Source organism: Panicum virgatum, chromosome 6K, assembly GCF_016808335.1.
Source record: "Panicum virgatum strain AP13 chromosome 6K, P.virgatum_v5, whole genome shotgun sequence".
NCBI classification, from domain to species: Eukaryota; Viridiplantae; Streptophyta; class Magnoliopsida; order Poales; family Poaceae; genus Panicum; species Panicum virgatum.
In genome coordinates, this window is record NC_053141.1 from 47,501,125 (window position 1) to 47,528,981 (window position 27,857).

Below are 27,857 nucleotides of genomic sequence, written 5' to 3' on the forward strand. Positions count from 1 at the left end.
CCTACGTCCACGGCTACTTGTCCAACAAGAACAAGTGTGATCCCGAGTCTCTTCACTGGATCACCGTCTTGCGTTCGCCACCAAGGCTTCCGGCAAGCAAAGGCTAAGTGACCCCGAGTCACCAAGACAAGGCCACCGCCACCGTCTCTCTAGAAGCGTCACCAACGGCACCATCTTCACTATCGGAGCTTCTCACCCAGAGGGGTCTCCTTCCCCGCACAAAGTGTCGTTACCTCTCCACACTAAGTCGGAGGGTCACACGACGAGTACACAAGATGCTTGCCGCAGCAAGGCTTTCACTCAAGCTAGTTCTCTCAAGAACTAAGCCTAATCAAGCACTAAGCACTCTCACAAGTGTGCTTAAGCCTATATGATATACAATGAAGCTCTAAGGTGGTTGGAGAGAATCTTCAACTCTTTTATGTTTCCTTAGTCTCTAGCACTCACAAATGAGACGAGGGGTGGCATATATATAGCCCAACCCCTCAAAATAGCCGTTGGGAAAAGGCTGACGAAATTTCTTAACGCCGATTGATCCGACACTCAGTTTTTTTCATCACCAGTTCAACCGGTGAATGCTTTTTCCCAATAACTAGCCATTACTGCTCCAACGGCTACTTGATCAATTGCACCGACGCTCTTGAAAAGCACCGTCGGTTTAACCGGTGTATGTAAGCTCAGAAACCCCCAAAAACGGAGTCTCTGGACAACTGCACCGATGCTTGTCTTCAGGCATCGTCGGTTCAACCGACGCCAAACCCTAGCCTCAGCTTCTGGGTCCATTGCACCGACGCCATCATTTTTCCATCGTCGGTTCATCTGGTGCACTCTGATGACTGAGTCTTCTCTGAGCTCATTGCACCGGTGTATGTAATTTGCTTCACGTCGGTTTAACCGGTGAGTGCAAATTACCTCTGTCTTGGTCCTTTCGACCTGATTTCTTCGGGGTTTTGTATCTTTTCTTCACTTGGACCTATAAGCCTGATAATGATCATCTTAACACATATATTAGTCCAAGTGTTGTGTGTGTCATCAATCGCCAAAACATTATATTGAAATATGGCATGAGAGGTCATTTTCGCTACAGCCGTGAGCAACACACGGCAAACACTTTGCCGTGGGGAAAATGGCCTTTGCCGTGTGCCCCTGGGCCTGTCTCCCGTAGTGGTTATAGTTAATTAGAGGTAACATGATCATTTTTCACTACTAGTAGTATGTTTGAAATTTTCTAATAAACGAGCCGTTTGTGTGGGATTGAGAGAGTAGTTTATTTAGTGGTGAAGCAGAAGGTATATTACTAATAGGGAAGAGTAGTTTTTTTAAGGAATTGAATAGGAAAGACTACTTCAAATCACAAGGTTTAATTTCTGTTTTTCACCGGAGAAGCAGATATGATGACTTCAATTAATTAGCTGGCATGCATGGCCTTGTTGGAATGTTCAGAGTCCAAGTCGATGACTTTTTAGCTGGGCATGCAGTGCATGTCTTGTCATGTTGGGACTTGCATTGGTGGGAGTTCAAGTCGTCGATGACCTTTTCCAGTTCATATATCCTCGGACATAGGCCCACTCGGATATTTTATTTGACCAGGGATGTTAACTGGATTATTTAGGCCATCTCAGTGGGAGTGTTATGGACATTAAATTTGCTAACATGTACCAATAGTATGAGGAGAGAAAAAAGAGGAGTGTCATGAAATGTGAGAGAAGTGTCATTACCATGACACTCCAATGGCACAATTATTAAAATTCTAGTATAGATAACTGTGTCGATGACACTCCCACTGAAATTGACTTTACTGTATGTGCTGACTTGCTTATCAACAAATTCGAAACTGCGGTCCAAAAAAAAAAGCTTCAACGATGCTCCAAAACAAACTCCAACTTGACTAATATACGTGCTACATATAGCAAATTCTCCAAAATTAAATTAATTTTACCTTTGGTGCTGCAAATCGAATGCAGTTAATATATAGCAACCAACCTGCTGCATCCCAAATCATGCACATGCATGCGCTGCCGGCCGAAATTAAAGAGCTAGCTCCAAAACATCTTGCATGTTTAACTTCTAACTAGGCGTATAGTCCGCGCATTTGCGCGGCTAGTATTGAAAATTCAAAAATTTACATGTCGTTGTATTCTTACTTAAATGTTATACTTTTTTTACCATACATCATCCTGATCATTATCATAAATTATGTCTTATTGTTGATTAAAACAATTCAACTATGATCTACCTATAATAATAATTTGATTTGTTCAGCTTTAATAATATTATGCAGATAATTATTTTTATTTTCGTTTTATTTTGATTGATTGTTGTTAGCATTAGTTTTTATTAATAGTATATATTTGTAACTGATACATAGCTAAATGATATTTTATATTTAATTTTTTATAATGGCATTGGTGGGTAATTTTTAATTAGGCACAGGGGTATTTTAGGCTAATTTTTATCGTAATGGCAGTGGTGGGTAATTTTTATTTTTATATTTTTCTCCAATTAACGTGAAAATTTCTAGGCCTTTAGAGCGAACGTGGAGGCTCCATTTGTTGGTCAAATAATAAGATAATAGATTCAAATACACTTCAAGGTAGGGGTAAGAATATAAATACCCCATTTTTATTTTAGCTTTTAATTCAAAAGCTGGTTTAACTTGTTAGAAGAGACTTTCAAAATCATGCTATTGCTTAGAAACAAAAACAAAAGCCAAAAAAAAGAAAGAAAAAGGACATCATCATCCATAGACAATGGGTACGTACATAATATATGAACGGACTGCAATATATAACCGGTCTTTCGATAGGAACAGGATTCAGATTAGCTAGTAGGAATTGAAGAGGGAGGGTAGATGAACGAAGGGATAAAAGAAGCGGAGCGACATTTATCGGGTGGGCCAGCTGTGGCCGGTGGCTGTTGGCAGGTGTTGATTTGGTGTGAGAGAAAAACAGTGCTGCCGGTTGCCAGTAGAACAGAGTTAATTGTCGTTCTGACGAGAGAATTATATTAGTCCGCGGGACCCAGCCCAGGATGACACGTAGTACGCGCGCAGAGATGGGGATCGAATCCCGGCCCGGCCGGCCGGGAAAGTGCAGGCGACGGCATCCAAGGCAAAGACAGCGACCTTTCCAGGGCTGGCTCCCTCGTCTTGGCGGCTCCTCCTCCTTGCATTGCTTGCATTGGTGCCAGCAGCTAGCTATATATAGCTAGGAACAGACGGACAGACAGTGACCATCCTCCTCGCTCCCTCCTCTACCAAATCTAGCTATATATATCGATCCCGGGCGGATCCACATGGGGGGCTAGGGGATTAAGCCCCCTACCTCTCTAATACCCATGGATATCCCCCTAAGCCCCCTCCTTTGTTATTTGGATGAAACAATGAAGAGGAAGAGGTGGGGAAGAAGAAGAGAAAAAGAGAAAGAAGAAGAAAATGAACATGATCCCCTCTATATTTTTAGACTAGATTCGCCACTGGTACTAGTAGTGTGCTGTGTGCGTGCCCAGTCGACGCTCGTCGTCGATCTCTGATGAAGATGCATCGCGATTGACATACACGTCGTCCGTCCACAAGCTAGAGTACAGCATGTCTGTTAGTTTGGGCCGTCCACGTGAGAGCTAGTAAAAGGCACCGGCCGGTTTCATGATCCGGAGCTCGCGAATTGCATTGCTAGCTCTTGTACGAGTGCTGCCTCGCCAGTACCTTTTCTTTTCTTTTCTTTTCTTTTTTGTTTCCTGACTTCCTGTGTGTTGTCTGATGCATTGGATCGATGCCCCCTTTTTTCTGTGCTAGTACTGCTTTCATAATATAAGCTAGGATCATCTGTTCGTTAATTAATTGGTCATGCCTTCGTCACTGAATATTCTTTTTGATTGTCCATCGGTTATCAGGGTAGTTTGAAAGATTGTGGTTTGTATTATATTGGTGCAAACAATATATAATAGCCCATCATCGATCTTGTCTTAATATTGGAGGTGGATTACAATTTGCATTAATTGCCTGCAAGGTTCTGAAACCATGCGCATGCACTTAGGTCAGTTTCAGTGGGAGTTTTATAGGCACAGTTACCTAGACTAAGAACTAGATAATTGTGCTAGATGGGTTTCGTGGTGATGAAACTCTCCTCACATCCCATGAAACTCCATCATTCGATTCTCTCTCCTTACCAGCAAAACTGATGGTATTTAATGTCATGAAACACTCTATGAAACTCCCATTGAGATTGGCCTTACTGGTTTTGCAGCCATTTACTAGCTGGACAAATAAAGCTACAAAGAAATTAAAGGTCGAAAAGCTACCAAGAGAGTTTGTTTGACAAAAGGAAAAAATGGGACAGCCTACTGAAATAGTTTGTGGATTGTGAAAAGCTCAAGACAGGGAGCGGTATTTAAGGATCAGGCCTGCAGCCTACAACACTCTATTATGTGTTTCCTTGCGCGCGCGTTGTTGCACAGGCTGTTGCTTGCAGCTGCAGGTACGTACAGATAATAGGTCGTCTCTATACGGCCTCTCTGCAGACTGCATGCGTGAGCACGGCTAGCTCTCACCGGCCTATTCCCTCTGATAAAAAAATAAACTCTCGCTTTCCGTGAAATAAAATAATTTTAAATTTGATCAAATTTATATAAAGTAATATTAATATTTATGTTATAAATAAATATCGTTAGATTAATAATGTAATATATTTTCTTTTTAAATTTATTTGAAGACATAAAAATTAATAATTTTTGTATAAATTTGAATAAACTTAAAATTATTTGACTTCTACGAATTGCATTGACGAATAGACTGAACCTGAATCATCATCATGAATGACTGCTTGACTCACGCAGCTTTTTTCTAGCTATCTCTTTCAGTCAGGCCCCGCGTACGCAGACGCGGAGGCGGCCAGAAGGAAACGACCGCGGCCAGCAAGTGTCCGTCTTCTCCATCGGTCCCGCGCATCAGCCAGCGGCAGCTATTAAGAGATCAGTTGCTCATCATCAGGCAGCTAGCTGCTGCAGCGTCGTCCGATCCGCTCGAAGCGGCCATCAGCCGCTGTTAATTACGACCTTGCATTGGCAGGTTAATTACGACCTTTAATTTCTTGGCTTGGCGTTTCGCCGCTGCAGTCGATCGCCGGCAGAGGCTGCACGCCGCGGCCTGCCTCTGCCTGCTCTGCTCGAAGCTAGCCTAGCCGCCCCAAATCCATCATCACTACTGTTACTATCTATTGTTCAGTTCACGAGGCCCTGCACTGCTGGGATTCAGGATGAATTCAGAGCCGTCGTCAGAGCTGGGCAGCTGGCTGGGGTGCGTGGATGCATGCTGGTGGAGGATGCATGTAGCGGGCGGCCGGCCGTAGGCCGTAGCGTATCGATCGACCTGCACCTGCACTGCATGCCTGCCGTCAGCTAGCTGTTGCCGGCGGCCAGCAGGGCTTGGTTGACGGCTACTGCGCGGACGCATGCGCTGCTCTCGCCTCGGCCGGCCTCATTGGCATTGCTCTTCCTCCTCTTCTCTCCAATAATTCCGGCCGCGCCCAGAGTAGAGGCAGAGCACACGGGTACATTCCGACGTCTTGTCGTCCGCCATGGCCGGCCGGCCTCGGAGGCCGAGCCTTCCCAGGACTGCAGCGCCGACGCTGTAGCAGCAGCCTAGCTAGGCTAGGAGATGGATCGATCGATGATTCATCACAGATGCAGCTAGCAGCCTGCTGCCTAGCAGTCTAGCAGAGATGCATGGCTCACGAGCTCGTACTCCCATGGACGCAGGCAGGCATCATGAATGGGTCACTCGCTGCTGCTGGTTGACATGGACGCAGGCAGGCATCATGAATGGGTCACTCGCTGCTGCTGCTGGTTGACGTGTCGGGGTCAGATGAGAGGTCGGCAGCTAGCCTCTAGCACTAGCTGCGTGCCTAACTGGGGGAGATGACCATGCAGGGCTGTCGTCCGGCCAACAGTACTCTAGTCTTTAGTTCCCGTTCCATATCCATAAACCCCTAAACGAAAAAAACATCACATCGAATGTTTCGACACATGTATGGAGTACTAAATGAAGTTTATTTATAATTTTTTTTGTATGGATGGGCTGTAAATCCCGAGACGAATCTAATGAGTCTATTTAATCCATAATTTGCAACAGTGATGTTACAGTAATCATCCACTAATTATTGATTAATCATGAATTAATTAGCATCATTAGATTCGTCTCGCGATTTACAACCCATCTGTGCAAAAAGTTTTGTAAATAGACTTCATTTAGTACTTCAAATTAATAAGATTCCAACGCAAAAATTTTTTGCGCTGGAACTAAACACGGCCTAAGGCCCAGATCTTTACTTGTAAATCCCGTAAACACAAAAAAAACATCACATCGAATGTTTTGACGCATGTATGAAGTACTAAATGAAGTCTATTTACAAAACTTTTTGCATAGATGGGCTGTAAATCGCGAGACGAATCTAATGAGCTACTTAATCTATGATTTGCAACAGTGATGCTAAAGTAACCATCCAGTAATTATGGATTAATTAGCATCATTAGTTTCGTCTCGCGATTTACAATCCATCTGTGCAAAAAATTTTGTAAATAGACTTCATTTAGTATTTCAAATTAGCAAGATTCCATCACAAAATTTTTTTACGTTGGAACTAAACACGGCATAAGCTAGCTACTACACACTAGGATGACGACTCCACTCTATTGGCCCGATATTGCTGGTGGTCAGGGCTGATTTGCTATAAGAAAAAAATAATTTTGGCTGGCTGGTGGCTGGTGCTGATTTGGTGTGGCTGATTACTGGTGCTGATTTGGTGTGAGAAAAAAATACTGTCGTCACCAGCACAAATAAACAGATCTACATACTCATCAGATACTAGTAGCATGCATGCCAGCATGTACATGGCTCCTAGGCCTGTCTGCATGTACATGTCGACATGCATGCATTGTCCGCTTACTGTTGGTCTATATAAAACATGGAAGCTAGTACCAGATCTGAACCTTAGAGCTCGCCTATTTCTCTCATGGGTGTGTTCAGATCCGTGAAAAGCTGGTAGAAAAAGTCACATCGGACATTGTAGCACACTGTAATACTTTTCGTTTGTTTGTGGTAAATATTGTCGTACCATGACATAGCTAGGCTCAAAAAATTCGTCTCACAATGTACATCAAAACTATGCAATTAGTTTTTTTATTTACCTACATTTAGTACTCTATGCATGGGTCATTTCCTATATTTAATGTTTCGATGTGATTTCGATGTGATGGAAAATTTGGAAAGTTTGGAGGAGTTTGGGGAAGTGAACACAGCCATTTCGTTTACTATGCATAATTGTACCAGATCTGTAGTTGTACTGATCATATCACTGGCTCCAAAGCAGTAAGCTAGTAAGTATAGGATAAAGTAAAGCTAGCAACCTTGAGGAATGAGGACAATATTGATCCAAGCAAGCAAGCATACACGAGCACTCAGCATCCAAGCAAGCAAGATAATAGGACTCTCCATGTAAGGTTTTGGCTCGGACTCTCAACTTCCTCTCCTCTCTTTTGGATAGACCAACAGTAATATATATAACATTGTAAAATACAATATATATGCATGCATGTTTCTTCAAAATATTAAACACAATAATCCAATGTAATAAAATATTAAATAGTAGTTCTACAGTAGCTTAAAGTCTATATCTTAATTTGTAAAAAAAGATAGTAATAACTAAATAAATAATATGAACAAGAAAACCACTGTGCAAGCGTGTCCCGTGCTTGTCCGGGTGTCGGAACCGGGGTCAAACACGGGGATGCATGCGGAGCTGGCTATCTGCAAATGCAGGGAGAGGGAACATGTCCATGTCTCTTCTCTCTCTTTTTTTTTCTATAAAGAAAACGCGGGCTTTTGAGAACAAGGGAACAATCAAAAGCAACTGCACACATAGTATATATGATGTCATTCTTGCTTGTGTGATGTGATGACTAATATAAACAAATGAATGAAGAAAGGGGCCGGGAAAAGGCAACGGAAGGGATGAGGTGATGATTGGGCTTTGATGATGCCGGCTGCTGCGATGCTATCAGCTGGTCGAAGAAGCAGCCAGGCAGCCAGCTGAGAGCCTGCAGCTGATGAGAGATGAGGTGAGTGATGAGGGCGTCCAAGACAGAAAGCCCACAAAAAGTCACATCGATCCCAACTTTCTGAATACTATACTGTACTGATAGTTTCTCTCTCACACACACTCATCACTCTTTCTCACCTAAAAGATGGCAGTGGCTTGAGCGCGTGGACGACCTACCTAGCGCTCTGGTGCACGTCCGATCAATGAAACCCTAACTCACTGAAAAAAACGGTCAATTATATAACTGTATACATTATTTTGCTTTTGTACGGCAGTGATTAATTAGTAGGTAACAGGATCTAACACATATACATGCATGGCAGTAATTTCAGTGTGTTTTTTTTAGAAAAAAATGATGAACCAGACATGATGGGCATGACATAGTAAATAAAATGATCTCTAACACATGACACATATGTGGCAGTATTATCTACTAGTTGAAAAGGTACAACCAAAGCTTATATATTCATGCTCACGCTCATTTGAATCAACAACTAACCAGTTGCAGAACGCATTGAGTGTATCTCAGTTCCTTTAGGAAATCCAGCCACTTGATCGATTTCGAGTCTATCCCAGGCTTAGCATAGATGCTTGATTGCCTTTTTAAGAGATTAAATCTCAGGAAAATTAAAATTATATATCACATGAACATAGGGGTAAAAATGGGCTTAGCAACCAAAAGTGATATCTTTTTGTATATATTTATGATGATATTTACACTTTTCAATTTTAATGAAACAGAAAGGATGTTGTTTTCAACAAATTTCACCATAGTTTTATTTTCTTTTATTTGCCATTTCCTAATATGGAAAAAAAATCCTAGCACGACCATTTTTGTTTTCCCATATTGTATTACGTTTCTAGCCATTTTCATCACTATAAGAACATATATGGGCACCCCCCTCCTTCCTCAAATATAAAGCAAATATATCTTGCTTATGGACGACAACCAATAATCAAGGCAATCACTACAAAATGAGGGGCATTTTAGTCTTTTCCTTGTACTCTTATTCTGTCCTAAAATCTCCTTACTTTTAATTTAATTTGATGATGCATGGAGGCAGTAAGTTACAGTAGTGGTTATATCGTCCCACATGGAGCTAGGCCTCCAACCTTACTTATCAAATGGTTGGGTACGGTGTGCTTCAAATGACCTTTTCTAGAAAAGGCACCTAGAACGAAAGAGTGTTTCATATCTTACATTTATCAAAGAAAACAGCAGTTTGTACAAAAGAAGGATAACTGGACACAGATAGAAACAACCACTAAAAAGGAAAATCACACTGAAGAACGTCTCTATGTGGTGCTTGGAATGACCTGCACTTGGTGTGTTTCATGTGCATATGCATCCTACTCGTGTAAAACAGTTGCAATGGAAATTTACAGGATACAACAGGCCGGTCCTTGTATGATCATGCCTGACCACTACTGTTGCCACGGTCAGTAAATTAGAACCGTAAATCTGAGACTCAGTAATCATCATACATGATTGAGGCTAGCTAGCAGGCCCATGCATCTTCCTGCACTGCATGCGGCGGCTGATGATGATGAGATTCAGAGGTACCTCATTGCTTGGCATGCGGCTTGGAGCGAGTGTGAGCTGCTTCTGCGGCGCATATGTTACTGCATTATTTAATGAATGCCAGTGCAGGGATAGTGTTAGATGGATGTCGTTGTTCTTGTTGTCTCGCCTTGGACTCCACTGCTTGGGCTCACCTGCTTGCTCCTTTTCCCTTTACCGGATCTCCGATCCCTTGCTAGCTCGCTGCTGGTCCTGCAGCAGCAGCAGCAGGCAGCAGCATGCCTCTCCCCTACCCCTCCCTACTGCTACTACTATATATATACTGACAGAATATATATCGACCAGAATGAATCATCCCCACACCCGCCCTTTTTTGAGTTTTGTCCACACACACTCCGTGCTAACCGTTAGTAAAACCCACGCCTCGTAGACCGTGCTAGTGTAATTCAGTTACCAAAGCTACTTTTTCACTGCAAATAAATGTTCAACTGATACTGGCTAATCTGCGCAGCTAGCTACTACTCTCCAAGAGTTGCAAAAGTTCTCTCTCTCGATTTCAAAGGTGTTCAAATGAACCTTAATTTTGTTTATATTTTGACATCTAAGTTCACTACATGCTGCAAAATTTTGGTCGAATGCTTTGAACCGTGTGATACTGAATCCTGTACCTGCTGCCCGCCCCATTCTTGGCGACTCGTCATCAATCTGGGCCACCGTTTGCAGACTCGTCAGCGAACGGCCCACCGCCGGAGCCGAGCAAGCCCACACGCGCACGTCTGGTGGGCCTGAATTCTGTGTGGCCCGTTCACTGTTTATTATTGGGCCGTAGGCCTGTTTCTGTTCAAGTGCCTAGAGCTCTCGGTGAGTTGAGTTGAGTTGAGAGAGGAAGGGAGGGGGGCCACCAACAGCGTCACAGCCAGAGCCAGGTGGGGGACTCGTCTCCTTCCAGTAGCAGTAGGCAAGTTGCCCCTCGAGAGAGGGCGGGAGCACCTCCGCCTCAGATCCGCCGCCGACTCTCCGAGCCCCACCAGCCTCCCACCCATGCGCCCGCCGGCGATGCTCCGCTGGGCCGCGGTGGCGCTCGCTCTCGCGGCCGCGGCGCTCCTCGCCGCCGCACCGGCCGCCGCCTTCTACCTCCCCGGCGTCGCGCCCAGCGGCTTCCAGAAGGTCCCACTCCCTTCTCCTCCTCCCTCGTAGCTCCGTTCCTTCCGCGCCGGATCTCGACGGCCAGATCCAGATCCAGTGTGCCGCGTTCGTTGGCTGCACGTTACTGTCGGGTTGTGGGCAGTGTGGTTCCGGATCTAGGCATCCTGCTGCCTGTTTTGCTTGTGTGCGGAGTAGTGTACCTGGTCTCACCAATTGCATTTGGCTAAGTAACTGGTTTTGAATCTCTGTTTTGCTTATGTGCGGAATCTACACTTGAACTTTGATAGCACTCAAACTGAACCGTGCTGTGAGTACACTAGAATGTGAGGGCAGGCACATGTTCTATTGTAAATGATACTTATGGTTTCAGTTTGGCAGCTTCAGGTGGTGTTCCTTCAACTACAACCCTTTGTATCCCAAACCCTGTCTTGTTTTGTTTCTCTTGTTCAGTGTTAAAGGGTATAAGACAACTTGTTATAAGACATTAGCGTCTGACAGTCATTCATGTCTACTTCCAATGAACGATATGAGAACCCAGTATTTTCAGATCCTTAAGTACTGACCATGTATGTGCGACTAGTAATGTTTACAGAAGCAAATGTCAGCATGTGTTAAAATGTTTTGAGCTATGGGGGCAAAAAGTTATGTATCCCTCTTATGACCAGAGCTTCACACTCACCTCTGGATTTGTAGCCTTTTACTGAGAGGTACATGGTGCATGTGCTTTAACTGGTATATACATAATTGCCTGCAGAAAGATGCACTCTTGGTGAAGGTGAATAAGCTGACATCCACAAAGACACAACTTCCCTACTCCTATTACTCTCTTCCTTTCTGCAAGCCGGACACGATAGTTGACAGCGCAGAGAATCTTGGAGAAGTTCTGCGTGGTGATCGCATTGAGAATTCCCCTTATGTGGTCAGTACTAGTTTACTGCTTGTCATGTATTCACCATATCAATTGTGATGTACGAAATCACTGAGTGTCGTCTATTCTGTTGTTTGGGCTGTAGTTCGAGATGAGGGAGCCCAAGATGTGCCAGATTATCTGCAGAGCATCAATTGATGATAAACAAGCAAATGAGCTCAAGGAAAAGATAGAGGATGAGTATCGGGTGAACATGTATGAATTTTATTTGTGATACTGTGATTTTGACTGCACGACGAATGCTGGAGTTACATGATGAAAATTTCTTTACAGGATTCTTGACAACCTCCCGCTAGTTGTTCCTATCGCAAGGCAGGACAGGGATGCTATTGTTTATCAGGGTGGATATCATGTTGGTGTCAAGGGCCAATATGCTGGTGTAAGTTTATGTGCTCAGCTGACCATTTTAGTTTTAACAGTGTATTAGGTCTCCTTTTTTTTGAGTGGGTGCAGTTATCTTATTTGAAAATATATATCTTACAGAGCAAGGATGAAAAGGTCTTTATCCACAACCACTTGACATTTTTAGTTAAATACCACAAGGATGAAACTACAGAACTCTCTAGAATTGTTGGATTTGAGGTCAAACCATTCAGGTTTGTTTTAAATTATTCTTGCCATATTTCATTTGTTTGACATCTGTTACATACTGACACTATTTTGTTTACTCCCTTCTATGTCTTTTATACTTCTGGTGCCAGTATTAACCATCAGTTTGAAGGCCAATGGAATGATAAAAACACTCGTTTGATCACGTGTGATCCTCATGCCAGCAAGCTTGTGACAAACTCAGATACTCCTCAGGAGGTTGAAGCTGGAAAGGAAATCATATTTACCTATGATGTTGGCTTTGAGGTAATGTTTCTTACGGCTTTTTCTCCTTCTCTTTTGTAGTATAACTACCTTCATTAATAGTTAATGATACATTGTAATGTTGAGTACGTTTTTAACATTCTCTGATTCTCTTGGCATTTCTTTACAGGAGAGTGATGTCAAGTGGGCTTCTCGCTGGGACACCTACCTGTTAATGACAGATGATCAAATTCACTGGTTTTCCATTGTGAACTCTCTCATGATCGTACTCTTCTTATCTGGGATGGTGGCCATGATTATGCTCCGCACTCTGTATAGAGATATCTCCAGGTACAACCAGCTTGAAACTGAAGAAGAAGCCCAAGAGGAGACAGGATGGAAGCTTGTTCATGGAGATGTGTTCCGCCCTCCTGAAAACTCTGACTTACTCTGTGTCTGCGTTGGGACTGGTGTTCAGTTCTTTGGTATGCTGCTAGTAACCATGATTTTCGCTGTTCTGGGATTCCTTTCGCCATCAAACCGAGGCGGGCTGATGACTGCTATGCTGCTCACTTGGGTCCTGATGGGATTGTTTGCTGGATATGCTTCTTCACGCTTCTATAAGATGTTTAAAGGATCTCAGTGGAAGAGTATCACCCTAAGGACTGCTTTCCTGTTTCCCGGGATTGCTTTCGGTATTTTCTTCTTCCTGAATGCTCTTATATGGGGGGAGAAGTCGTCTGGTGCTGTTCCTTTCACCACAATGTTTGCATTGGTTCTCCTTTGGTTTGGTATATCTGTTCCTCTTGTATTTGTTGGGAGCTATCTGGGGTTCAAGCAACCTGCCATTGAGGCTCCAGTGAAGACTAACAAGATCCCAAGACAGGTCCCTGAGCAGGCTTGGTACATGAACCCTGCTTTCACCATTCTTATTGGTGGCATTCTACCATTTGGGGCAGTCTTCATTGAGCTCTTCTTCATCCTCACGTCAATTTGGCTTCACCAGTTCTACTACATCTTTGGCTTCCTTTTCCTGGTGTTCATTATCCTCATCATCACCTGTGCGGAGATTACGATCGTGCTGTGCTATTTCCAACTGTGCAGTGAGGACTATAACTGGTGGTGGAGGTCCTATCTCACCTCAGGATCATCTGCAATCTACCTCTTCCTGTATGCCGGGTTCTACTTCTTCACAAAGCTGCAGATTACCAAACTGGTGTCAGGCATACTGTACTTTGGCTACATGCTTCTGGCCTCGTTTGCGTTCTTTGTGCTCACTGGTACAATCGGGTTCTGCGCCTGCTTCTGGTTCACGAGATTGATCTACTCGTCTGTGAAGATTGACTAGGCTGGATGACATGAGACTGCAGAGAGTTTGCTGTACGGTTATGGTGAAGTGGCCTCCATTTACCACCCTGCGTTTTTGTGAATTCAGAAACTCTGTATTTTAGGTGTTATTAACAGCATAAACCATTTATTTCCACTGTGGTTCAGATCTGATATGATACATCTGTCGCTATGGAGTTGTGTAAGGATAGGAAACTACTGTCAGCTTCATATGGGGCAATTTTTCCGTACTGTTATGAACTGGTGTATAAATTCAAGTCATAGCTACTCGCTCATAATTGCCTGCTATCTCTTTGACTCTTTCTACCTCATATCATCGCGATGATGGTGGTAATGTTCTAAGTATGGTTCTGGCTTCGTAAAGAAATTTTTGTGTTCAGTTCTAATTTGTAGCTTTTCAGAGATGGTTTGCTGAACTCTGCACTCTGCATGCTAAGTATCCTTCATGTCTGAATTCAGAAACTAGTGATGAAATTGGCGCATCACCACATAGTTAGAATTGGGAATTGTCCGGCTAGTCGTTGCCAACAGAACAACAATACCAGAACATTTCAAACAAATTGCTGATCTCCAAATCGACAACAATGGCTGGCGGCTGTGTCAATTTGAGTCGGCAAACTCGCGTTGGAGAATAATAATTCGTACTCCGATTGAAACTCCGATTGAAATGTTCAATCGCGTTGGAGAACTTGTGTTTAGTTGGCGAAAAAGTTTGGGTTTTGATACTGTAGCACATTTCGTTGTTATTTGACAAATAATGTCCAATCATGGACTAATTAGGTTTAAAAGATTCATCTTGTGTTAATCAGTATAAATTTTTTCATCTATATTTAATATTTTATGTATGTGTTTAAAAATTTGATTTGACGGATACTGTATGAAAATTTTTGAGAACTAAACGGGGAAAGCAAAGACGAAGGAAAAAAAAACTCCGAATCTCCCAGTCTTCTTCCATCGGCTCACTCTCCTCTCCTCTCGCGAGCCCGCGCCGCCGCGTCCGCCATGACTCCTCCTGCCTCCTCCCGCCCGCCAACGCCGACGGCTTCAGCGGCGACAGCCACCTCTTCGTCGCGGATAGATTCTCCATCTCTCAAGGCCGCCCTCGCTATGGCTCTCATCCACTACAACCGCCTCCCGGGCAAAGCCGCCGCCTCCGCCTCCGCCTCCGCTGGCACAGCGTCCCCGCCTCTCGTCCACTGGAAGCGCAAGGTCTCTTTCCCCTAGCCGCAGCACCCCTTGCACTGGAACCCTAACCTCCCCTCTCACGCTCAGTATCCTTCCCCGCAGGCCAAAGACCGGAAGCGCGAAATCCTCCGCCTCCGGGAGGAGCTCAAGCTCCTCCAAGGTATGTGCGCGAGCGCCAATCCATCCGCCGCTCTTGTTCGATTGACCAACTCCCGTTGCCGGCTCGTGTAAATTCAATGTGTTGTGGGATCAGACGGGGCGCGCGGGGAGGAGATTGAGCCGCCGGTCGTCTCGTGCCGGTGCCACTTCTTCGACGGGTGCGGGGACCTGCTGCCGCTGCCGGGCGGCGGCGGCGGAGAGCACTGGGTCGATGAGGTGCTGAGGAGGAGGTTCCTCAGACTGGGTATGGCTTCGATTGTGTACTGTCTGATGTGCTAGTTTTTTGAATTTTGTGTGGGGTTCCAGTAGAATTTGACGCTTCTGTTCTGTTGTAACAGTGAGGTGGAAGGAGAAGCGACGGCGAGTGGATCGACCACTTCCAAGGAGTAGTTTGATTGGTTAGTTTAACATGAATTTACTGAATCATAATTTGATGTTGAGCATTCAACATTTTAAGAAACAACCTTGCTTTGCACTGGGATTTCTTCTGCACCCAATACAGTAGAAATTTTTGCCCCGTTTACTTCTACAGTAGCGTTATTATAGCAAGAGAAAATGTGATAATTTCTTGAGCTGCAGTTTCAATTGTTTCTTTTGTGCAGATTTCAACAGTGAGGATGAGATGCAGCAGCTTTGCATGTCGACTGATTTCCTTGTGGAGCTATCAGACAGCATTTTTGCCAAAGTAAAATTCTATCCTCTGCTCGCAACAAAGATTTTTTATTCCTCGTTTCTGAAGTTAGATTTTCATATGCAGAAAGAAGCTGCCCCCTCATTTTCTACATTTTCTCACCAGGCAGTGGACTTCATTCTTGGTAAGTTGCGATTGGGATATTGTGTCACTGTGTGCTTTATTGAATCTGACCATTAGTCTGATACGAAAAATGGATGCCATGGACATTATGGATATTCAAATGATAAAGTTATCTACTCATGTTATCCATTCAATCTATATTTGATTGAAATGATCTTGGCTAATCAGTTGGTAATCACTTTACCTGCTCAGCTTCACTGAAGAACATTCTACCATCAGAAAGGGAGAAGGAGCTAGTTGGGGAGATAATTGATGGTTTGGTGACTCGTTTGATAAAAAGAATGTGCACTGTCCCTGAAAATGCTGGTACTTCAGATTCAGGTGACACTTGATACATTAGACAAAGCCTACCTTACACTTTTGCTGTGTCCACAGCACATGATTACTCTTATTCATGCTTTATTTTGCCAGATCTGCTATTTATGTGGTCATATTATATAATGTTGCTTGGTTATTTTTGTTGTGGACTCATTTGTGGGCCGCACATATGAGAGAAGGAGGAAGAAAAATGTGTGAGAAGTGTTATGGGCCGATCTAGGCCCACGAGTACTGTAGCGCGTGCGTGAACAGTGCCGAATCCTATTTGATTAGGTTAATTTGGTTTATTAGGAAAGAGATAAGATAGATTGATTCGGTTAGGATATTGCTTAGGGGTCAAGTCAGTCGTCTCTATAAAAGAGACTATCTTGTATCAATGAAGGACAAGTAAGATTAGAACCAAATACTTCCCAGAGCCTCCAACGTGAGGGCGGGTAGCCTCTAATCCTGTTATCTACCATAACATCTGGTATCACGATCCTCCGATCCTGCGCCTCCAACCCCACCACCAACCCTAGCCGCCAAAACCCCTACACAAACCATCCCTGCGCCTCCAGCCATAGCCGCCAACCCCTCCCTGCGCACTGCCTCCGCTAAACCCTCAACCAGCCGCCGGATCAGAGACTTCCTCACCCGGCACCACCTCTGTCCGCCATGGCCGACGCCCAGGTTCCGGCGGACATCAGCGCCAAGCTCGACAACCTCCTTCGCGCGGTCGAGCTCAACACTCATGAGATCAGCCAAGTCAAGAACCAATATTCAGCACTGGACGTAGCCGTCAATCGGATCCAAACCCGGGTCCTGGAGAAGTTTCCCACAAACCAGTTCGAGGCCTTGGGATCTGACCCGCCATCCCCCCCACCCATCGCCCGCGCACAAGCTCAAGTTCCCCGACTACTACGGCAAGGACGATCCGGCAATCTGGCTGCACAAATGCGAGCAGTGCTTCCAAGCCTATCGCACCCCGGAGGTGAACAAGACCTTGACGGCATCCTTCTACCTCCACGAGGCAGCCGCCCGATGGTACTTTCGGCTGGAGCGTAATCGCGGCATTCCATCATGGCCGGAGTTCGTTCAGGCCATCAACCGTCGCTTCGGGCCGTCCATCCGCAGCAACCCCCTCGGCGAACTGGCCCAGCTCCGCCGGACGGGTACGGTCGACGACTTCATCGACCAGTTCCTCACCCAACTCGCCCGCTGCGACGACGTCTCCGAACGGCAACAGACCGACCTGTTTATGTCCGGTTTGGGCGGCACACTGCAGATCGATGTGGAGATGCAGCACCCGGAGCACCTCGAGGACGCCATGAATCTCGCTCGGGCATACGAGCGGCGTTCGACTTCGATCGCCACGGAGTCGCGATCTGCGTGGCGCCCTCCCCCCCGGGGTTCCAGATCATCGTCAGCAGCGGCGTCGCCGGCCGCCCCAACGTCCGCGGTGGCCTCCCAGCATCGGACGGCGCCCTCTGCGTCCTCGGCCGTCCCTCCACCGCCGCCAGATCCTTCGCCAGCGGCCCCGCCGTTTACACGCTTCCGGCGGCTGTCCGCAGAGGAGATGGACGATCGCCGCACCCGCGGCCTGTGCTTCAACTGCCCCGAGAAGTTCGTTCCCGGGCACAACAAGGTGTGCAAGGGCAAAAGGGTCTACACCATCGAGATATCCGAAGACTTTCCCCTGGAAGACGACGCCTCTGACAACGACTTCGAGCCGGCCGTCGAGGTGTCCATGTGCGCCATGACGGGCCTTGGCAGCACCGACACTTTCCTCCTCGAGACCGACATCGCGGGCGTCCCCATCACCGCCCTGGTCGACTCGGGATCCACGCACACCTTCATGGCGTCATCCACAGCAGACCGCCTGGGCTTTATCTCCAGAGCCCTTGAGCGGCGTCCACGTCAAAGTAGCCAACGGCGAGAGGCTGTAGTCATCCGGGGTTTGCCGTGCGGTCCGCGTCATCATCGGCGGCGAACCCTTCAACATTGACGTATTCGTCATCCCACTGGAGGGCTACGAGCTGGTCTTGGGGTACCGTTGGCTGCGCTCCCTCGGCTCATTCAACTGGGACTGCGCGCGCCAGCGCCTATCCTTCTGGAACGGCGGCCGACGAGTGCGCCTCGTGGGCAAGGGCGCTCCTTCTAGACCGTGCCTTGCTGCGGCCGTGGCGGCGATCGACTACCTCCAGCTCCTTGACTCGTTCGCCGACCTCTTCGAGCCGCCGACAACTCTCCCACCGAGCCGCAGCTTCGACCACCACATTCACCTGCTGCCCGGGACGGCTCCAGTGGCGGTTCGACTGTACAGATACCCCCAGCTGCTGAAGGACGTGATCGAGCGCCAATGCGCGGACATGCTGCGGCAAGGCATCATACGCCCCAGCACGTCCGCGTTCTCCTCCCCGGTCTTGTTGATGCGCAAGAAGGACGGGACATGGCGATTCTGCGTCGACTACCGCGCCCTCAATACCGTCACCGTCCGCGACATGTTCCCCATCCCTATCGTCGACGGACTCTTGGACGAGCTCCGCGGCGCCGTATTCTTCACCAAGCTCGACCTGAGTAGCGGCTACCACCAGGTCCGGATGTTCGCCGCCGACATCGACAAAACGGCCTTCCGGACCCATCATGGCCACTTCGAGTTCTTGGTGATGCCCTTCGGCCTCACAAACGCGCCGTCCACATTCCAGGCGCTCATGAATGAGGTATTGCGCCCTTTTCTCCGTCGCTTCGTTCTTGTCTTCTTCGACGACATCCTCATCTACAGCAAGACATGGAGCGAGCATCCGCAACACGTCCGTGCCGTCTTCGACACCCTCCGGGCGCACGGGCTGGTGTTGAAGCGGTCTAAGTGCTCTTTCGGCGAGAAGAGCATGGCTTATCTGGGCCACATCGTCACCGGCGATGGCGTGGCCATGGATCAGTCCAAGGTAACGGCTGTTCAGGCCTGGCCGCTGCCTAGGACACTGCGGGCGTTTCGGGGCTTCCTCGGCCTCACAGGCTACTACCGGAAGTTCATCAGCAACTACGGTGTAATCGCGGCGCCCCTCACCGGCCTCCTCAAGAAGGAGGCCTTCTGCTGGACGCAGGAAGCAACGGACGCTTTCCGCGCCCTCCAGCACGCCCTCACCACAGGACCCGTGCTACAGCTTCCTGACTTCGACAAGCCGTTTGTCGTCGACTGCGACGCCTCCGGCTCGGGCTTCGTGGCCGTGCTACATCAGCTTGACAGCCCCATCGCGTTCTACAGCAAGACGGTCGCGCCCCGTCACATGAAGCTGGCGGCCTACGAACGCGAACTAATCGGTCTTGTGCAGGCGGTGCATCACTGGAGACCGTACCTGTGGACGCGCCCATTCATCGTCCGGACCAACCACTGCAGCCTCAAGCATCTCCTGGACCAGCGGCTGTCCACGATCCCTCAACACACGTGGGTCAGCAAGCTCTTCGGGTACTCCTTCACGGTGGAGTACCGGCCAGGGCGCCAGAACGTCGTCGCCAATGCTCTCTCCCGGCGCGACGAGGATCAGTGCGCCATCAACGCCTTGGCGCTGTCACGACCAGAGTTTGAGCTCTTTGACGAGCTCAAGCAGGAGGTGGCGTCCCTCCCCTCCTTCAACGCCAAGCGCAAGGAGATCGCCGACGGCTTGGCCGGAGCAGCCTGGACAGAGCTGGACGGACTGGTGCTCCACAAGGGACGCATCTTCGTCCCCGACGACTCATCCTTGTGGCCGGTTCTTCTTCAGCATGCACACGGGACCGGCCACGAAGGGGCCTAGAAGACATTGCATCGCCTGCGGACATCCTTCTACAGCCCACACGCGTCCAGACTCGTCACCGACTACGTCCGCAGCTGCGTTGTCTGCCAGCGCAGCAAGACAGAGCATCTTCACCCAGCGGGCCTGCTGCAACCGCTGGAGTTGCCAAGCTCGGTCTGGGCAGATATTGCCATGGACTTCGTGGAGGGTTTTCCCAGGATCGGCGGCAAGACGGTGGTGCTCACTGTCGTCGATCGTTTCTCCAAGTACACCCAATTCATCGCACTAGGGCACCCCTACACGGCGATCTCCGTCGCCCAGGCCTTCTTCGACAACATCGTGAAGCTCCATGGATTGCCTTGTTCCATCGTGAGCGATTGCGACCCCGTTTTCACCAGCAAGTTTTGGACGGAACTCTTCTCCCTCGCCGGTGTCAAGCTGCGCCTCAGCTCTGCCTTCCACCCTCAGACGGATGGGCAGTCTGAGGTCACGAACAGAATCTTGGGCGTCTATCTACGGTGCCTCGCTGGTGATCGACCACGGCAATGGTTGCGGTGGCTGCCATGGGCCGAGTATTGCTACAACACCAGCTACCAGACTGCGCTTAAGACCACGCCATTTGAGGTGGTCTACGGGCGTTCTCCACCGACTTTGGCATCTTACAGGCCAGGTTTGGCGCGGGTGGTGGCCCTGGACCGCCAGCTCTATGAGCGTGACGTCTTCCTCGCCGACATTCGTGACCACCTTCACCAAGCCCAAGACATCATGAAGGAGACGGCTGACCGCTCTCGCCGTTTCGTGGAGTTTGCTGTCGGAGATTGGGTATGGTTACGCCTCAACCATCGGGCTGCGGCGGGCATTACATCCAGTGGGGCTGCCAAGCTGGCACACAAGTTCTATGGTCCCTTTCAGGTTGTGGAGCGCATTGGGGACGTCGTCTACCGTCTACAGCTTCCAGCTTCAGCCCGCATCCACAACGTCTTCCATGTGGTCTTCCTCAAGAAGCATGTGGGCGATCCTCCGGTTGCACCAGTACCCCTACTGCCGATCGACCACGGCCGGGCTGTCCCTACTCCTCAGAAGGTGCTGCGCGCAAGGCTCAACCGTGGCGTGTGGGAGCTTTTGGTGCAGTGGCTCGGCCTTCCGGCGGCCGACACGACCTAGGAGCCCTTGGAGTCGTTCAAGGAGCGCTATCCATCATTCCAGCTCGAGGACGAGTTGTTTCGAAAGGAGGGCGGAAGTGTTGTGGACTCATTTGTGGGCCGCACATATGAGAGGAGGAAGAAAAATGTGTGAGAAGTGTTATGGGCCGATCTAGGCCCACGAGTACTGTAGCGCGTGTGTGAACAGTGCCGAATCCTATTTGATTAGGTTACTTTGGTTTATTAGGAAAGAGATAAGATAGATTGATTCGGTTAGGATATTGCTTAGGGGTCAAGTCAGTCGTCTCTATAAAAAAGACTATCTTGTATCAATGAAGGACAAGCAAGATTAGAACCAAATACTTCACAGAGCCTCCAACGTGAGGGCGGGTAGCCTCTAATCCTGTTATCTACCATATCATTTTTTATCATTTGTTTAAAGGGGACAAACACTGAATAAACAAGGAGGATTAAGGTCTGAATTTGAAAGTGTGCTTCCTTCCTGTATGACCAATAGCATATTGATTTGTGTTCCTTTCATTTTGTTTAATACTTTGCAGGATCAATCGACTGCTCAGATGCCCAATTCTCAGTGCAGCACTTGTTCCGCAAGTTAGGAAAAGAGGAGTTCATTGGTCAACGGATAATCCTTGCAGTTTCTCAAAAGATCTCGAGTGCATCAGAAAGGTTACTTCTGGTGGATCCATTTGATGATGCTTTCCCTGATTTGCATGGCAATATATTCATCATGTAAGCTGACTTTCAATTCATACTGAACTTTATTTCATTGGAAGAGTCCCGACTCAAGTCAATCTTGATTGTCCAGTGTATTCATTTTAACTTTCTCACTCGAGAGTCAAGAACAAACATTTGGCTCCCTTGGCATTGAATTATGGATGGAAATTTAATCAATACTTTACATGTACCTATTTCCTGATGCACAATAATCCATATTTCATTTCATTTCTCGAATAATACTTCATATTTTAGTTACGTGTCTGACTGTCACTGATCTGGTTCTCTGTATGTATCCGTAAGGCCTGCGTTTTATTATTATTATTATTATTTTGCAAGTTCTGTTAAGATGCACTCAAATATCTGAATATTATTTCCTTTTTGTTGGCTTCAGTCATGAATTTTCATACAAAACAAGCTATACTCTAATATTTTGAGTTTTAGAACTAGGACATCTCTGAAGAAAATTCTATTGATATATGATTGTTATTGTTTATCTGGATGGGATTCTTGCTATTTCCCATTAGAATTAGTAGTTATTCTTTAACTATATCACTGTATTTTGTGCCTGATCATTTTCTCCCATGTTGCAGGGTTCAGTTAATTGAGTTTCTAATATCTGATTACATGAAAGATTGGCTATGTTGCGAGCATTTTGACAAAAGTTAGTGGTTTGTGCTCTTGACGGTCCTATTTTCCATTTGCTATGCTGTATAAATTGCATTGTCGCTCAACATGATAGTGTAAACATCAACTCACTTGAGCTTAGGAAAACACATCATATCCGTTGTTTTTTATCTTGCTCATTTCTGTATTATGCTACTGCACTACATGATTGAGTGCTATATTTTTATTTACAGGCGCAATGTTGAAAGTACATTGATAGAATATTATGTTCCTAATAACAAATCTGAATGGACAACTACTGAAATATACAGGCAACCCATGCCATTGCAAATAATGCTCTATCATTGCGTGATACATCTCACTAGAAGTGCCTAATTAATCTTAAATAAAATGTTCAGGACTTTTTGAAGAATGTGCCAGATCTATACTCAAGGCACGCAATGATTTGCAAGTCCTGGAAAACATGAACGGGCTGTATGTGGTGTACATTGAGCGTGTGGTCGGAAGGTTGGCAAGGGAGGTGGCTCCTGCTGCACATCAGGGGAAGCTGGACCTAGAAGTCTTCTCCAAACTCTTGTGCTGAAATGCCTGCCTCTGAATTTTCAATGTATTTGCACACAAGTCATTCATTTTAAAGATCTGGCTACTTGTTTCTCCATTACCATTCGCATATCACCTTCTGTATGTTGGTTTCAGGTTGATTATCTAAAAAAGGCTGATCCAGCAAGTAGCTATATTCTTTGGTGACTGATTGGGAACCGAGGCATAGTCAAAACTGAAAAGTATGTTTTATTAACTCCAATGTGTGAATGAGTAGTTAGTGCAAACAAATGTGCTCTAATCCAAGCCATGATATAGTTGATCTACTTAGACTATCGCATATTTAAATTTTTGTTTATAAGAGAAACTTGGAATCAAATAGTGGATCTATCTGTGTGGCCTGATATCATTTCATGTCTATGGATAGTTGATTACTTTCTTTTTGCTGACTTCATACCATGTGAATTTCTATGGATATGCTTTGCCTTATCTGCAGATTATGTTGGTGCATCTATAATTTCTGTACTCTGGTTTTTACTATTTGCAGTTCAAAGAGAATAAAAAGCATACAGTATTCTAAAAGTAGAAAAATTAAGTTTTTACTCAAATACACATAAGCCATTCATATTCATAGGTATGCTTCCGCATGTTGCATCTGCTATCCCATAGTACTTATCTAGGCTTAGAACACGTTGTCACCTTGCAGTCTAGCTATTTGTTTGTGCTGGGTACTTATCTTGGCTTAGAACATGTTGTCACCTTGCAGTCTAGCTATTTGTTTGTGCTGTGTAGAGAGTGCTTGTTGTCTGCTACCTTTGGCGGGCATGTTGCTTTCACAATTTCCGTAACTTGCGAGACCGAAATAAACTTACCACAGGCATGTCTGGGGGGCTTTTAGTCAACAATTAACACCCCTTTCTCACTTGTGATCTCATCTGAGTGCTCCTTGTGGCCAACTACATGATGACTTTCCAGAATTAACTTGGGTTGGCTTACACCTTGTGTAATTGGGAGAATAGAACAATCTGGGACTGGGATCTGTACTTGTTCAATTTTTTTTTTTGGGCAAACCATTTTGAGCTAATAAGTTTTCATTCAGAATACTGATAAAGTTCTGCCACATGAGACCCTAAATCTGTGTTTTATCTCCCTTCTTGAAAGTGGATGATATCTCAATTCTTTAACTTGAAGGGGCTTAATAAGGTTCGGAATTTCTCTGGAGTACCAGCTCCATTGCTGTTGCCATAACATGCTAAGGATGACAAACACATTCGATCAGAGAGAAATCAATCGTGCTCAAATAACATAAGATTCTAGAAATGAGAAGCCTAAATAACCTAAGAATGCCAGTGTCCTTTCAGTCCCATTTTTGGAAAGAATGTGCTTGCACTCTTCACCCAAAGACAAGGTGACAACCCTGACCAGCTTAGCTGCCAAATCTAAGCTTGAGTAGGCAACTATCATATCTCCCTGTCTCCACCTGTACCACCTGTATAACAGCAACAACTAACATTAAACAAGCTACTGGTAATCAATTATCTCAGGCTCTTCCATGACTTTATCTTGGCTATGCTCAACTGTCATCTTCGTCCATTGACAAGTGATTGTGCCTGATCAATGCAAGGTCTTTTTCATGGTGACCAATCCCATGCAGAGTTGTCTTGTGTCCTTTCCGATTTGCGATGACGTGCACAGCTATTTCATAGCCTGAATCCAGTCTTCCAGCCTTTCTTCCTCAACGGTGAAAGATCTGAATCCGGGTTCCCCGTTTTATAGCAATCTTACCTTCAACGTGACTGAACTTGAATGGGTGCACAGCTTCAGGGTTAACTCGCTATTGAGCTGAGCTAACTGGGTGTTTCGTGAGGTGAAAACCTATCTGATGATCATCAGATTGCCCTTGACGAGCTCTCTGGAGCGATGGAGGTGGTTTATGTACTAACCATATTTAAGCTTGATGTATCCCTGGCGGTGTACACATAGGAAAATTATTTTCCTATTTCCCTGTCGGTTTTTGGCATTTCCGTGTGGGTACGTGCACTCTTAGGGAAATTCCGGATTCCAGTAGAGTAAATATGGAATAATGTTTTTGGGACTAGATGCTGTATGATAAGCTGGTCTACTTAGACAAGTCAAAAATACCGATTTGTCCATAGCAATATATGGAAGTTGCAAGCATGCAGATAGAAGTGGATTGTGCAGTTGAGTACCAGTGCAAGTGAGTAGTGTGGCCTACAAGAAGATCAAGCTGAGAGAGGAGGCCACAAACACACAGAGAAGCCTTTTTGTTTCTGATGTGTTAGTTGTGGTGTGTGTGTTCAGCTGGCGTGCCGTACGTGACTGCACACGTCAAGATGTGAACACAACAGACAGATGACGATGGGTGTGAGATGAGATGTTAGCTCTGAGCTCTTGATGGAGAGCTATGTATGCTCATCGGTGACAAGGAATCAGCTGGACTTTTGCCAAAAGCAGTTGCTTTTAAGTTTGTAGGCCATGCATGCATTGTCCTCCGTTTCCGTTTCTTGCATTATTTTGTCTTGATATATATAGCCACATGCCGCCTCCTTCACCAATCCAATAAGCATCATTTGGAAAGAAAAAAAACTGTATCTAGCCACATGCATGATGCATGATATATAGGATTATTATTGAGCAACAAGTTGAGGCCAAAAAATAATAGGATTATTACTAGTCTCGATCAGGTTTGTCTCTTGCTTTGCCTTGTGATGGAAGCAAGAGAGTACTTACTGCTGCTAATAAACTGCCCATGCTGTAGTCGGTAAGCGAATGAATGTTAAATCCTAATCGGAACGTACTAACTAGTAACAACAAATTGCGGTGGCGACAAGATCCGAGAATGTAATGAACGTGGCTGCCACAGGTGATTGGAATAACTAGGCTGGGCAGGTGTTGATTGGAGCAGGAGGAGGTGCAGTGCAGTGTCCAGGAGCAGCCACGCAGCTGCGCACGTCCATCAGTGGATCTTGTGGTTGCATATATAAAAATCCATGAAAGGTGATGCCTGCCAAGGAAGGATCACATGCAGATGCAGATCGATGGAGACCAACCTGCTGTATCATGCCATTTTTCGTCGTTCATATTACCCTTTTTTTTGTTCAGCGAAAACATAGATTCATTTTCATATATATAGCACATCTTAGCCTATATATAGACTCCTAAAATATAGTTCAGAGGAGTTTCTTTGATGAAGCTAAAGTAGTTTTGAAAAATATTTGTCAAAATGGCCTTTTCAATTCCGGTTTTGCCTTCGCCGGAAGCTGTTCACGAAGCCGGTGGAGCCACGACTTGTGGCTTCACCTCCGTTTCCGACTTCATGGACGGTATTTTAAAATCACCTATTTGGGCGAAGGCAGTTTTCAAACCGTTTTTAAGCATATGATGCAAACTCCTCTAGTACACTCTTAGCTAGTCTACTGCATTTGGCTTGATGCGCGCGATGATTTCAAAAATGACATTGCAACATGCTCGTCATGTGAGAGTGCTTGCTAGTTCTCTTGCCTAACATTTGAGAGAGCAATTAAGCTTTACGTGTCGTAGCCATACTTGCCATCGCCCTGTCATGACATCCAAATCTAACTTTTTGCACTTGCTAGAAACAATATAATCCATCAGGCAACGTTACAGCAATCGTTCTTATGCTAGTGTTCTTTTGCTTGCCTTTCTTGCATATGCTAGCTGGCTGATGCAATTAGCGGCCCTGCACAAGCAGAAACTGTGTGCACGTCTCTCGTCGATCAATCGATCGATCGATGATGCGTGCAGAATAGATCTGATCCAGCAGTTTACGATCATGGCATGAGCTGATGATGCAATTAATCAACCTATGTTACTGTACTGGTAGTACTGATTATTAATCGGATACTTAAGCAACCAGCAAGCTGAACCTAAAGCAGTAGACAAAATCAAAGCAAGCTTGCGAGTTGGATGCGATGCCTGAACGCGTGCGTGCGCCGTCTCGTACGTCGTCGTTGATTAGCTAGCTCACAGCTTGAGCGAGAGGTCGATGTCGTCGGCGTCGCCGGCCGCGGCGGCGGCTGCCTGGTCCCCCGCGCCCCGGGCGTGCGACGCCGGGTACCAGCTGCCGAGCTCGGAGGCCGCCGCGCCCGCGGAGGAAGAGGAGATGGCCGCGGCCGCGCCGGGCGCGACGGCGCCGGAGAGCTCGCGGCTGCGCTTGGCGAGGCTGCGCTCCAGCTTGTGCGCGTTCTGGTGGCCGCCCAGCGCCTGCGAGCTGAAGAACTTGCGCCGGCAGTAGGTGCACGAGAAGGTGCGGTCGGGTTCGTTGGCGGCGGCCGCCGGAGGCAGGTCGCGGTGCCTGCCCGCGCCGCGGGACGCCGCCGCCGCCGCCGGGTGGTGGATGAGGCGCAGGTCCAGGTTGACGTCGTCGCCGGCCGGCTGCTTCTCCATGAGAGCTTTCTTGGTGGCGATCGAGCTAAGCTGAGGTTGCTTAGTGGATCTCTGGAGGATGCACTACTGCAACAGCAACGCGGCGCGGCGGTGCCGGTGCGTGGCATATAAAGCCATGGTTGATTTGGTAGGCGGCGTCAGCTGCCTGCATGTCTCACGTCTTTGCTGGTTGATTTGTCTTTTTGTCATGTCGGCCGCCATTCTAAAAGCCGATTAAAGTTTCAGATACTCAATTCTAAAGGCCTCTCCAAAGCATCTCAGTTAATGCATTTTTGTAGTAGTGATTATCTTTAGCTAAAGTTCCAAGTTTTAAGGTCTCGAATCATTTT

General features: G+C 46.5%; 3 protein-coding genes across 5 annotated transcripts; 2 read left to right on the forward strand and 1 right to left on the reverse strand.

The window, feature by feature from the left end:
* The first annotated feature begins 10,513 nt into the window (after positions 1–10,513).
* Positions 10,514–14,116, forward strand: LOC120713813 (transmembrane 9 superfamily member 9-like). Its single transcript, XM_039999791.1, has 7 exons — positions 10,514–10,782; positions 11,516–11,680; positions 11,775–11,884; positions 11,963–12,068; positions 12,173–12,285; positions 12,391–12,544; positions 12,672–14,116. The coding sequence occupies exons 1-7, from the start codon at positions 10,657–10,659 to the stop codon at positions 13,827–13,829; spliced, it is 1,932 nt and encodes a 643-aa protein (XP_039855725.1). The 5' UTR covers positions 10,514–10,656; the 3' UTR covers positions 13,830–14,116.
* Positions 14,117–14,746: 630 nt separating this feature from the next.
* On the forward strand, positions 14,747–23,554 carry LOC120713814 (protein MULTIPOLAR SPINDLE 1-like). 3 transcript variants are annotated; one of them, XM_039999792.1, is made up of 11 exons: positions 14,748–15,037; positions 15,116–15,173; positions 15,267–15,416; positions 15,511–15,570; positions 15,775–15,857; positions 15,930–15,987; positions 16,179–16,307; positions 21,759–21,948; positions 22,527–22,597; positions 22,959–23,167; positions 23,257–23,554. In XM_039999792.1, the coding sequence occupies exons 1-10, from the start codon at positions 14,831–14,833 to the stop codon at positions 23,141–23,143; spliced, it is 1,191 nt and encodes a 396-aa protein (XP_039855726.1). In that variant the 5' UTR covers positions 14,748–14,830; the 3' UTR covers positions 23,144–23,167; positions 23,257–23,554. The 3 variants fall into 3 exon arrangements, with proteins under 3 accessions (XP_039855728.1, XP_039855727.1, XP_039855726.1); XM_039999794.1 differs by lacking the exon at positions 23,257–23,554 and having other exon boundaries at positions 14,747–15,037; positions 22,527–22,604; positions 22,959–23,100; XM_039999793.1 differs by lacking the exons at positions 22,959–23,167; positions 23,257–23,554 and adding an exon at positions 22,794–22,952 and having other exon boundaries at positions 14,747–15,037.
* Positions 23,555–26,787: 3,233 nt separating this feature from the next.
* On the reverse strand, positions 26,788–27,576 carry LOC120713815 (zinc finger protein 2-like). The gene has a single exon (XM_039999795.1). It carries the CDS (start codon positions 27,526–27,528, stop codon positions 27,106–27,108), a length of 423 nt encoding a protein of 140 aa, XP_039855729.1. The 5' UTR covers positions 27,529–27,576; the 3' UTR covers positions 26,788–27,105.
* Positions 27,577–27,857: the final 281 nt, after the last annotated feature.

What these genes read in the sequence shown, in the direction of transcription:
- LOC120713813 (XM_039999791.1), top strand. Translation starts at nt 10,657, where the DNA reads ATGCGCCCGCCGGCGATGCTCCGCTGGGCCGCGGTGGCGCTCGCTCTC. An exon ending in GATGAGTATCGGGTGAACAT is followed by an intron (nt 11,885 to 11,962) that starts GTATGAATTTTA and finishes ATTTCTTTACAG; the next exon opens with GATTCTTGACAACCTCCCGC. An exon ending in TCAAGGGCCAATATGCTGGT is followed by an intron (nt 12,069 to 12,172) that starts GTAAGTTTATGT and finishes TATATCTTACAG; the next exon opens with AGCAAGGATGAAAAGGTCTT.
- LOC120713814 (XM_039999792.1), top strand. Translation starts at nt 14,831, where the DNA reads ATGACTCCTCCTGCCTCCTCCCGCCCGCCAACGCCGACGGCTTCAGCG. An exon ending in TCGTCCACTGGAAGCGCAAG is followed by an intron (nt 15,038 to 15,115) that starts GTCTCTTTCCCC and finishes CCTTCCCCGCAG; the next exon opens with GCCAAAGACCGGAAGCGCGA. An exon ending in GAGGAGGTTCCTCAGACTGG is followed by an intron (nt 15,417 to 15,510) that starts GTATGGCTTCGA and finishes CTGTTGTAACAG; the next exon opens with TGAGGTGGAAGGAGAAGCGA.
- LOC120713815 (XM_039999795.1), bottom strand. Translation starts at nt 27,528, where the DNA reads ATGGAGAAGCAGCCGGCCGGCGACGACGTCAACCTGGACCTGCGCCTC.